Here is a 12,387-nt window from a genome sequence, read left to right on the forward strand (position 1 = left end):
TCAGTCATCAGTTGGATCCGGGAAACAGTCAGAGGCTTTTTCCTGGTTTTCCACATCAACTATGACCTCTGGGTCTGGCATTTCCTCAGGCTCTACCTCCACTGGCAAATTTTCTTCCACAGGGGGGTGGGGCTCAATGCCTTGACCAGTCTGGCCAGCATCTGGAAAAAAAAGGGTGAAATGGTATATAAGTGCCCACCCTATGCTCACCCCGATGGAAATTCTCCCCTCGGTCCCTTACACCACAGGCTGCCTAACCCACTCAGTCCCCTCTCCCCAGGCAGTTGCAAGTCAAATTTCAATTTTCTTTGTATCTACTCATTTATTGAGCTGTTCATCATGGCTTTGTTTGTAAGACATTTCGGTGCTGAAGCTCTCTGGGCTCAACTGTCCAAAATGTACCAAAATACAAAAGCCAAATCTATTCAGTCGCATTTGAGTAATTAAAGCTGACAAACAGCACACATTTAATATGTTCTCACCCAAACAATTTCCACACCCATCTCTGCTTTTTACTTATTTGTAGCAAATTTAAATATGGGTTACTTTTTTAGTCAAACTGACAGTGTCCAATTTTTTTATAAAAAGAAGTTCTACACTTCAAGGATATTAATATTAAAGAATGACCTGGATGACTTACACTTTTTTTTTTTCTTTCTTGCACTATGTTAATGGGTAGTATTTAATATTTTGAAAGCAGGGCAAAGCAGACCTAACGCACAGCTGAGCTGCTGAGAGGCTGTGCATGGTACAGGGAAGGATACCAGAAGTGGAGACAACAGTGTTGAGACCAGGATATGACCTATGTAATGTTGCTCCCGTTCATGATGTTGCTGCTAGACCTACTTCAGCTGATAATGATGCATTACTAGGGAAGGTGTTTGTGAAACAAAATTGGAGTATTAATATCAAGCACCCACAAAACGGGAGATTTGTGAAAGGTTTTTATCGCTACACTCTCTTGACCATACTGTTGAAAAGCTGTGGGGTTTTATTCCCAATGTCTTTGAAGGATTTAAAATGTGACTGTATTTCCACTTTGATGGGATTTATCATAGAATCACAGAATGCATTGGGCTGCAAGGGACACCCAAAGGTCATCTAGTCCAAGCCCCCTGCAGTGAGCAGGGACATCTTTAGCTAGATGAGGTTGCTCAGAGCCCCATCAAGCCTGACCTTGAATGTTTCCAGGGATGGGGTTTCTACCATGTCTCTGGGCAACCTGTGCCAGTGTTTCACCACCCTTCCTAATATCCAATCTAAATCCACCCATTTCTAGTTTAAAAGCATTGCCCCTCATCCTATTGCTAAGTGCCCTTGTAAACAGTCCCTCCCCACCTTTCCTGTAGGCCCTGCTCAGGTACTGGAAGGCCGCTACAAGGTCTCCCCAGAGCCTTTTCTTCTCCAGGCTGAACAACCCCAACTCTCTCAGTCTGTTTTTATAGGTGAGGTGCTCCAGCCCCTTGATCATTTTCATCGCCCTCCTCTGGACCCGCTCCAACAGGTCCACATCCTTCTTGTATTGAGCGTTCCAGAGCTGGATGCAGTACTCCAGGTGGGGTCTCACCAGAGCAGAGGGGATCACCTCTTTTGATCTGCTGGCCACACTTCTCTTGATGCAGCCCAGGATGCAATTGGCCTTCTGGGCTGCAAGTGCACATTGATGGCTCATGTCCAGCTTTTCATCCACCAGTAGCCCCAAGTCCTTCTCGGCAGGGCTGCTCTCTATCACATCATCGCTCAGCTTGTATTGATTATGAGGATTGCCCCAGCCCAGGTGCATGAGATGGGCCCACCTCTCCAGTTTGTCCAGGTCCCTTTGGATGGCATCCCATCCCTCAGGCATGTCGACTGCAGCACTCAGCTTGGTATCATCTGCAAACTTGCTGAGGGTGCACTCGATCCCACTGTCTATATCATTGATGAAGATATTAAACAACACTGGTCCCAGCACAGACCCCTGAGGGACACCACTCGTCATCTGTCTCCATCTGGACATCAAGCCATTGATCACCACCCTCTGGATGTGACCATCCAGCCAGTTCCTTATCCATCAAACAGTCCATTTATCAAATCCATCTCTCCAACTTAAGAGAGAAGGATGGTGTGGGGGACGGCATCAAAGGCCTTGCAGAAGTCCAGATACATAATATCCATAGCTCTTCCCTTGTCCATTGATGTAGTCACTCCATCATAGAAGGCCACTAGGTTGGTCAGGCAGGACTTGCCCTTGGCGAAGCCATGCTGGCTGTCCTGAATCACCTCCCTGTCCTCCATGTGCCCTAGCAGAGCTTCTAGGAAGATCTGCTCCATGATTTTCCCAGGCACAGAGGTGAGGCTGACAGGTCAGTAGTTCCCGAGGTTTTCCTTTTTGCCCTTTTTAAAAGTGAGTGTAACATTTCCCTTCTTCCAGTCACCTGGGACTTCACCTGACTGCCACGACTTTTCAAATATCACGGTGAGTGGCTTGGTGACTACATCAGCCAATTCTCTCAGGACTCTGGGATGCATCTCATCAGGTCCTATAGACTTATGTAAGTTCAGGTTCCTTAGGTGGTCACAAACCTTGTCTTCACTCACAGTGGGACGGACCCTGTTGCCCTGGTCCCCATCTTGTGGTCCTTCAACTCTGGAGGTGCAAGGAGAATGGTTGCCAGTAAAGACCGAGGCAAAAAATTTGTTGAGAACCTCAGCCTTCTCCTTGTTTGTTGTTACCATCTTGCCAGATTCATCAGGAGGGGTATGCTCTCTTTGACCCTCCTTTTCTGATTGACATACCTGTAAAAGCCCTTCTTGTTATTCTTCACATCTCTCGCCAAGCTCAGCTCCAGTTGTACCTTAGCTTTCCTGACCACATCCCTACATGACCAGGCAGTGTCGCTATACGCTTCCCACAATACCTGTCCCTACTTAAACTGTCTGTGCAGTTCCTTCTTGACTTTTAGTTTGACCAGCAGGTCTCGACTCAGCCATGCCAGTCTCCTGCTTTGCTTTCCTGATTTCCTACAACTGGAGATAGAGAGCTCTTGTGCTGTATGAAAAGCATCCTTAAAGATCTGCCACCTCTGTTCTGCACCCTTGTCCCTGAGGACCGGTTCCCAGGGGATCTTATTGACTAACTCCTTGAAGAGCTGGAAGTTTGCTTCCCTGAAATTCAGGGTCCTGACTATGCTCCTCATCTGACTCCTATCCCTTAGGATTGTGAACTACACCAGTGCATGGTCACTACAGCCCAGGCTGCCTCCAATCTTGACATCCCCGATGATCTCACTTGCATTAGTGACCATCAGGTCCAGTATTGCATCCCCTTGGGTAGGGCTGTCTATTTCCTGCCTTAAGAAGTTATCATCAAGGCACTCTAGGAGTCTCCTGGATTGCCTACAGCTTGCTGTGTTACTTTTCCAGCAGATGTTGGCGTGGTTGAAGTCACTCAGCAGGACAAGAGCCTGTGAGCATGACGCCTCCTGTAGCTGGAGTAGGAAGGCTTCATCAGTCAGCTCCCCTTGATCAGGCAGCCTGTAGTAGACACCAACCACGAGGGTCCCCTTGTTGCCTCAGTCTCTAATTCTTACCCATAAGCTTTTGACTTGTTCCTGGCTATTCTTTAGGGACATCTCTTCACACTCCATCCATTCCTTAACGTAGAGGGCAACACCTCCACCCCTCCTTCCTCTCCTGTCCCTTCTGAACAGCCTGTAGCCATCAATAGCCACACTCCAGTCATGGGATTCATCCCACCAAGTTTCAGTAATGGCCACTATATCGTAGCTTTCCAGCAGCACTGTAGCTTCCAACTCCTCCTGTTTGCTGCCCATGCTGCATGCCTTCATGTAGAGGCACTTCAGCTGGGCTGACGTTCATATCACCTTCTTCGAGGAACATCCCTTAATTTCCTTAAGGTGTTTCACGGATGTTAGCCTGTTGATACCCACTACTTCAGGGGCCCCTGGTTCGTCTCCGTAAGACCTTGCCTGTGCTGCGGTGTCCCCAGCATGCCTGTTTGCAGTTCAGCACACTGGTGGATGCTGTCCTGAAGGCGACTGCTTACAAAAACAATGCCAATTCCTATAAAATGTTACTGATGAGAAGGGGGTGCACGTGACAAAATTGCAGGGAAACTGCTAAGTTTGGAGGGGTTGCTGGTTTTTAGAGACGTGTATTTTAGCCCAGGAGATACTGGAACAGACAGTCTGCCATCTGCCGGCAGTACCCTCAGCGGGATGCTGATGAGACGGCTGCTGCTACATCTCACAGCTAAGATGAGGGCAAGAGCTACTCCTGTGCAGAAGCAAGTGAGTGAGGTAGTGATAAATGACTTGCTGCGACTTCTGCTTTCTGGACAAGATGCAGCACCTTCCCTGTGCTAGCGAGTCCCAAGCCCCTCTCTCCAGTCACCTCCTCCCCCAGTAGTCACACACATCCATTTTGTCCTTCACCCTCCTAAACAGGCTATCTGTCTGACTTAAAACAAGTCACTGGACCCACCAGGCTTTGAAGGGCAGCTGATCTGGGCAGCTTGAGCCTCGACATGGTCTCCATTGGGGGGGCTCTTCACACCTTCACTGGAGACCACAGACATGGCTAGTCCATCATCCTTCTCCTCCTCTGCAAAACCAAAATCAGAGACTTGAGGGAAAAAGGTCCTCCATGTCCCAGCAGCCTTGGCACACTCATTGTGAGGCCAGACCACCAACACATGCGTGCATCTCCTCTTCAAGTGGCACTGGCTCCATTCCTGGAGCAGACAGATGCCAAGTACGGAGGGCCACTGCCAGCCTGCCAGAGACCAGCTTGACCATGCTGGCAGGATCACAGCTTGAGGTGGCCTCACTGAGTATGGACATATTGCACACAGGGACTGGTGCTGACAAAGGACTGCTATCAGAAGCCTTCAGGTCCTTTCAGGATCAGACCTGAATGAGGCTCAATTTTCTTGCCCATAGAAAAGGCTTTGCTGTGTTTCTTTCTGGTCAGGAGCACGTGGTGGCAAGCATGAAGTGAAAGAAGGAAAAGCAAGGTTTAATTCAGGACTCCACTCGTTGTAACAGTTGCCTGTCAGCAAGCAGCTCTCTGCTCCACCAGGGTCAGGGGAGGGCTGGCTGGAAGATGAGCAGCCACCAAGCTGAGGCCATTTCAACCCCAGCTTGCGAAAACACAGTCCCCTCTGAGACTCATCCCAGGGAGCAACAGTGGTCTCCACTCACCTGAAGGCACTGGGATGAACTTGTGTTTCCTTTTCATGCAGCAACATATGACTGAGGACACAACCACCACCAGGATAACCGCACCCCCTGCACATCCTGCCAGGATGTAAATGAACCATGGGTACTGCAGCAGGTCTCCTGCAAGAAGGACATGGCATTGTTAGTTACCAGGGTGGACAGGCTTCTTTCTCCAAACAGGAGAAACCCTGCAGCCAGATCAGAGCATGTGGGCATTACTGTTGGTTTGGTTTGGATCAGGGAAGCTGATACCGTGAGCTGTGGCACACCATGATTTATGTCACACTGTTTAATTATAGTATGGAATTTTTTGTTAAGAGGCTTGTGTGACTAAGCTGTGTGCACTTGTTGCTGCCTACTCTGACCAATAACATCTAAGATAATTTATAAGTTTTAATCAAATTTAACAGGGAAGGTAGTGGTTTGAGAGATACTACATTTCAACAAGTTTTATGAAAACACGCAACTGAGAAGAGGAGGGAGACCTAAGCTAGCATCTCCTGCTGAAAGAAAAGCTGCAGATTCTACCCTCAGAGCTTCTATTAGGCCCTAGAAAATCCACTTAGGACAGCCATATAAGGACTACGCCAACCTCAAAGCAAGTCTGATCAGGGCCTGCACTTCCTCAGGCACTAGACACTCCAGCCACCAGGGTCAGAGCTGCAGGAAACTGTCTTCGCTACTGATCGGGGAAGGATTTCTCTTAATTCCCCTTCCCAGCTGAGATCATGCAAAATGCCTAGCAGGAGGTGATGGCTACAGACGGCTGAGCAGAAGGCCACACACAAGTCAGTGGTAATTATTACCCAGTTCAGAGTCCCTTTCTCAGGGTTGCTTTGACAGTCAGACTTGTTGCTGAGCAGGAAAGCTGACAGAGGACATCACAGACTTGCAGAGAACACACATCCATCCAGACTCACTCCTTCACTAAGACAGTTTGCTCCAACCTGCGGTAGCCAGTAGGAAAACTCTTCTTCCCAATATGAAAAAAACACAGCTCAACTATCACTATAATAAAATTTCCTTAAAACTCCTTAGGTAAACCCAAACCATCCCTTTTTGAATCATTTCGCTTTTTTTTGTCTCTGCATATGCCTGCATGCTGGGGAAATCAACAGGCTCATTTGGAGCTTTTTTTCGAGACCTCAAATGCACAAATTGCTGCATATCCCCAGAGGCTGCAAAGTGTTGCAAACATTCCAGGACATACAACATGCTGTCATAGTCCACATACTCACCAGAAGAGCAAAACCAACTGTAGACAGGTGGTCCTGCATATGAAATCACACACACTCAAAGTATTTTTGGAGTGTTTGTCCCAGTCACTTTAGAAACAGTTATAAAGTCCAAAAAAAATCGATATTCAAAATCAAACTTTCAGCAAAGGAGAAATCATTACCCTAACAATTTTATTTCCTTTTTGATGAGAGCTTAGCAAATAATTGTCAAAGGCATAAATACATGTTGGAAATATTTCTCCTGAATATTTTTCCTAAAAATTTGACATCTGTTAAAAAGGTCATTTGGAGACAAAATACCGTGTTAAAAAACAGTAATAAACAAGTAATAAAACAAGTAATAATCAATAAAAGCCTTTTATAAATGTTGACTTGTTAACTTCTGAATCCTCTGCTTTAGATCCTGCATGATCAGAGCCCTTTGGCGCATGGGAAGTTTACAGTATTTATGCCAAATTGTTTTATGCAAACAATTATTCAAAATTACTTTAATGAGCCAACAGGTTGCCCAGATAGGTGCTTTTACATAGACCTACAGTGGAAAAACTATATTCAGCCCTTTGCCTGGAGGAAATAATAACTCACCAAAATAATAAATTAGTCTTAAATTAATTTAATTTAACTCATTTCTCTCTTCAATTCATTTTACTAATATTCAGAACTGCTTTAGTTCACTTTTTATCAATGTGGAATCGCTGCTACTTTCTTGCTCTCGGACCCTTTCAAATAGAAGTTCATGCACGTGTCCATCCCAACAGAGCTATCTCTAAATTCCCCTGTGGGCTTTTCAAGAGGGAATGGGGAACCAATACCACACCCAAGGGACTGGGCAGCCACCCAGAATAATAAACAATGGTAACTGTCAGCACTCATGTGATTTATCACAGGGCTTGATTGAACAGCTCACGGATGTTCGTATCCTCGCTCCCTAGTGCCTCAGCCGACTTGGGTCTGACTGAACAACCTCTGAACAATTTAACTGGACAAAATTCAGATTGCTGGTCCACGATCACCAATGCCAAACTTGTACAGATTGGCCAGTGACACCAATGCGATCAGGTGTGAAGAGCCCATGGCATTTCTGTTGAACGCCAGCAGACATGATACAGGGCTCATGTCAGTAATTTTGCTTTCACACCAACTGTATGCCAACCTTAGAAGAAAAGACTGTATCTGCCATGGAGCTGGAGCACCTCAAACAATTTCTAAAATGCTAGGTGCTATTGCACAGAACAATCTGTCTAGTAGCAGAGGTGATTAAATTACAGTAAATTAGTCAAACATCTTATGGTTAAATTATGCCACCTTGACATAGTTTTGATGACCGCCTTTGCTGCCAGAGAGGAGAAGAACCTTCACTACTGGAGATGCAAGTGAAATCGCACTCAAAATCATCTAATCAATTTTTTTTTTTAATAAATGTGAGCTTACATCAGAGACTAGTACTTTGCATCATGAGGTTCTGGCAGTTTTAATCAGTGCTAGGATCCGGATTTTCTGTCTCATTAAGCTATGGTCTCATTCAAGCAGAGTATTCAGCATTTACGAGTAGCTTGCAAATGGATAAAGTTGCAGCCTTCTCACAGAACTACATATCTGAGCAGTGGAAAGGAGGGAAAAAATCCCTACATTTCTTAAGTAAATTACTTGTGTCTTTACCTCACCCTCTGGTGGTGTGAGGCTGATGGAGAAACGTTTGTATAGACTGGTAAATCTTTCTACAGCATCAGATAAGGAGAAAAGAGACAAGGCAAAACACCTCAGCTGAGTCCAGCAGCAACAGGCCTGAACTAGCCAAGGTGTTTTTACAGGGATGGTACAGAAGCTAGACGGCCACCTGGGTGATGGATGAATGTCAGAGTAGGAAGCAGCTCCTGTTTCTAAGTTGGCATAGAGGTACACAGGAGGGTGCAAGGTCTCCATCACTGGGAAGAAGAAAAACAGACAGAGATCCATCCTCGCTGCAGGATTGGGTAGAAGGTCCTCCTCAACAAACTTTCATCCCTTCTGTGGTTGTAGGCTGTGTCAGTATGAGACACAGGAGGGAGAAGGAAGTCAAGGGGATACTTTCTAAAGGGAGGATGTGGTAAGTCTGAAAGGCAGCTGCCAGTGGACAGAAGAGTTCGGTATTATGCAGACAGCAAAAACTCCTCAGTTTTCTGCTGCAAGACACCAAAAGGGAGATTTTCCGGAGACGCTGTTACTCACCATAGCTGCAAGACAGCACAACAGGCCTGGTCCTCGTGACACTGTTCCCATGGTAAACCTCACATACAAATTCCCCAGGCACAGTTTTGTCCAGGTGAACCTTCTTGCCACCATCCTTAACGCAAGCCTCAGGGGCGCTCAGTGCGGTGCCATTCAGCAGCCACCGAAAGCTGGTGCTCTCATTGCTGGTCGCATTGCAGGACAACTCTCCAGTCCCATTAGGGAAGCATTGGATACCAATGGCTGGCTCTGGTCACACACAGCAAAGGGCAAAGGAAACAGGAAGGAAAGAGAGATGAGGAGTGGACTCAGCAGTGAACATGAGCTGGACAGGATCTTTCCTTACTGGCAGTCTCACTACCACTGCATTTACTGGTAGCCAGGGAGCACAGAAATACGTAACCAGACTCTTCAGTGCCTGCCCCCAGCCCTGAAATGCTTAGCAGTGCCCACCCAACCCTGCTAGTGATTCTTGGTCCATATTTTGGGGCTGCCACAAAAATCCAGCATCTCTTCATTTTCCTTATGGAAATTGAAAAAGTGAAAAATAAAAGCCCCTGATCTGACAGGATGGTGGAAACACCCAAAGCATCTGTCATCCAGAGGCTTCCTCTGTAATTAGCAGATAACCATGACTTCAGAAGAGACTCAGCCCTCTCCTCCACCAGAGGTTTGTACTTTTGCTGTCACTCTGCCTCTTCTTCCATTTTAGAGAGGAACTAGTACAAATCACACCCAACATAGGTACCAGCATCAGACACCTGCAGTTAGACAGGATGACCCAGACTAGGACAATTTAAAATGAATGAATCACTGATCTTATTACATTTTCCTGAATTTTTCTCTTCCAGTCTACTACAAGGAGCCAACATATTTTCTACATTTGCCACTTTGCAAATACAGATTAGACAGGTAAGTGGTATGGTCTTATGACAATAGGAGTACATTGAGAACATCTATGTGAACATCCATGTAAATAAGCTCAGAAATCACTTTCTTCAACTAGGACATCATCTTCAGCTAAAATTCACTGCCTCCAGGAATACTTTTGCTGTGAAATTGTTTCCTTGACTTAGCTGTGGCTACAGAACACAAGGAGGAGACAAAAGTTTCCAAAGCAAATCCACTGAAATGGAATTTAAACCCAGGACACTTCTGCTGTCTTTGCCTACTTCCAGTCTAAGCCCCTGATCTTTCTGCCAGGGAGTCACATCTTTGACCTACTCTCTGTTCCAGTTCCACCTGTTTGTGCCAGAAAGGTATAAGAATTCATTTGTCTTCACTGAGACCACTTTGCTCAGACATTTTCATTACAATTTCATAGGCTTCAATTTCTCTTAGAAGATTGTGTAAGTGAAAGCCCTGCAAAAGGAACAGTGGAGATGAGGACCAGAGCAATGGCTGCTGGCTGTCTGGAGCACTAATTAGCAGGGAAGCAAAGCGTTCTTCATATTAACCCAAGCAATGAGTTGGATCCTGTAAAGAAGTGACTTTTTTTCTGTTTCCTCACCCCGCAGATGGATGAGCAGGCACACGAAGGGGAGCGGCAATTCTGAGGCCACAGGGAGGACAGTAGGGAGTACAGTAAGGACAGTAAGGTACCTATCACTGGTCTCTGAACAGACCCAGAAGATGCTGACCTCCAAGCTGCTCGGGCACAGCTAAGAATTGAAAAGTCACACACAGTTTCCTTTAGTACCTTTCCTCAGCTGCATGAAGCAGGGGGAATACCCAGGCTGCCTCAACCCAGACCTGCACTGAAGTCCAGTTCAGCTTCCGGAGCCAAGTCGGGTAGAGCTAATTCCTTAAGGAAGTGTGTCCAGAGTCTACAAAATGCTGTTGGTCAGCGAGAGCTTTCGTGAGAGCCATCAGGAAGAGTACTCTGGAAATCGACTGAAATCTCCAGCTACATGTCTACGTTCCGTAGGCTCAACTTTACAAACACTTCATGCTGCTGTCTTTTACATCAGGGGAAAATAGCACACAGCTCAACGGACTGGCTACTTCAAAGAAGGCTCAACAAACAGGAGAGACTGACAACATGGATACACCTTAGTTTACACTCACCATTACTGCTCCCTGAGGTGCCAGAGGCTTACAAAGCTGTGCCAGAGGCACCTATAGCTCCTGCAAGCTCAAGCGTTCTTTTAGGAAGAATTTCAAGGCACCAGCTTCCAGCCAGGCTCACAAGTTCAAACGCTATTTGTTGCTACACTTACCAAGTACTTCCAGTGTAAAAAATCTGGTGGTGTTGTGAAAAACAAACTCGTATTTTCCTTCGTCTTCTTTCTCCACACTCTTCAGCACAAGGGAGCCATTCTGAAAGTTCAGGCATCTGCTGGCAGAATTGCCGCACTCGGCCAACAAAGTATCATTTAAGACAGCTGTCAAGCATCTCACATCCTTCTTGCTCATTCTGGAGAGGTTCTGCAGACTTTGAATTCCCACAGAAAAGACTGCTGAGCCACCGCTGAGCGCACTGGTCCAGGTGACAGAGCCTGAAAAGGAGAGGCACAGAGTGTGGGCAGCAAGCTTGCCGTGTCCACCCGTCCCCTCTCAACTGCCTCCCAGAAGGGCAAATGCCCAGGTGAGACATAAGACATAGCCCTCATGACAGGCTGGGGTCACCAGTAACTGAAAATTCAGAGGAGTAGGAAGGTTTTTTATAAAGGCCAACTTCATCCCCCCCCCCGATAACACGGGAGTGGTGCACACACCATGCACACAGGGCGACAGAAGGCTGAGCAGCTGGTCTTTTCTCTCCCCAGATTTGACATGGCCATCTACCACCCCCCCGCCCCAGAGCTGAGAGACTGTGCAAAGATCCTCAGGGCATCAATGACATGGATCTTGCACAGAGGGTAGCAAAAACAACTGCTGTCTGCACAGCTGCTTTTACCCAAAGAGTAAGGTCAAAGTTTTAACTTGAACAAGTCTCACAGTATCTTCACACATTATTAGGTTGCTGTATGCAAATCAGAGATGGGTAAATGGCAGGGTGACAGCAGCTTGGGGCTAACCCAAGGTCATGCTGATCATTAAAAGCAGGACCACATTGCTCTCCAGCCACAGTTCTGCATATAAGGACCTTACGTTCTCTGCTAAAATGCTTTTACAGATGCAGTACACTGAGAAAGTACTATACTGTTAGTTATAATTCGTTTACTAAAAAAAATAGCCTGTCTTACTTTGGTCTGACTCCCCATTTCATGCATTAGCAGTTACTCTATTTGATGTCTCCCCAAACCTGGTAGAGTCCTTAAAAGATCTTGGAGTAAAATTAAGGTGTCTGCTCATCTAGGCAAATCTGTGCCAACTTAATAAAGAAAAATCCCACTTACCATGAGTAACAGTTATTATCACCAGCAAGCACTGCAGAGTAAGAGGAGAGCTGAAATCCATTTTAAAGAGCTCCTTGCATCATATGCTGAGAACACGATCTGGCTACAGAGCTCAGTGAATATAGCATTCAGGAAATGATGTCAGAAGCAAGAGTGAAAAAAAAAAAAGAAAAGAAAGTCCACAGTGGACAGATTGAATAATGTTTCAAAACAGACCTGCAAGGTTTTGGGTGACTGAACTCAGGCTTAATCAACACAAGCCACAATGTGCTCTGCAAAGTCCTGCACCTTGGAGCTAGCTGCAAGTGTGAGAATAGGGCTGAGAGGTAAGGAGAGACAAAGCTATCTCCTGGTCAGCTCACTCCATTTAGGAAGATG

At 46.2% G+C, this 12,387-nt stretch overlaps 1 protein-coding gene across 2 annotated transcripts; it reads right to left on the reverse strand.

The window, feature by feature from the left end:
• Window positions 1-12,070, reverse strand: LOC104344463 (uncharacterized). 2 transcript variants are annotated; one of them, XM_086463109.1, is made up of 6 exons: window positions 12,010-12,070; window positions 10,888-11,166; window positions 8,669-8,917; window positions 5,205-5,339; window positions 4,486-4,605; window positions 1-161 (listed from the first exon to the last, which is right to left on the reverse strand). In XM_086463109.1, the coding sequence occupies exons 1-6, from the start codon at window positions 12,068-12,070 to the stop codon at window positions 1-3; spliced, it is 1,005 nt and encodes a 334-aa protein (XP_086319235.1). The 2 variants fall into 2 exon arrangements, with proteins under 2 accessions (XP_086319235.1, XP_086319227.1); XM_086463101.1 differs by having other exon boundaries at window positions 5,205-5,342.
• Between the last annotated feature and the right edge of the window lie 317 nt (window positions 12,071-12,387).

The sequence above is a fragment of the Leptosomus discolor genome, chromosome 1, assembly GCF_034619465.1.
Source record: "Leptosomus discolor isolate bLepDis1 chromosome 1, bLepDis1.hap2, whole genome shotgun sequence".
In the NCBI taxonomy this organism is placed as follows: Eukaryota; Metazoa; Chordata; class Aves; order Leptosomiformes; family Leptosomidae; genus Leptosomus; species Leptosomus discolor.

Coding starts and splice junctions, on each gene's coding strand:
- LOC104344463 (XM_086463101.1), bottom strand. CDS start 12,070: ATGGATTTCAGCTCTCCTCTTACTCTGCAGTGCTTGCTGGTGATAATA. Junction 11,167..12,009: donor GATAATAACTGTTACTCATG/GTAAGTGGGATT, acceptor TCTCCTTTTCAG/GCTCTGTCACCTGGACCAGT. Junction 162..4,485: donor CAGCTGCCCTTCAAAGCCTG/GTGGGTCCAGTG, acceptor TTTTTTTTCCAG/ATGCTGGCCAGACTGGTCAA.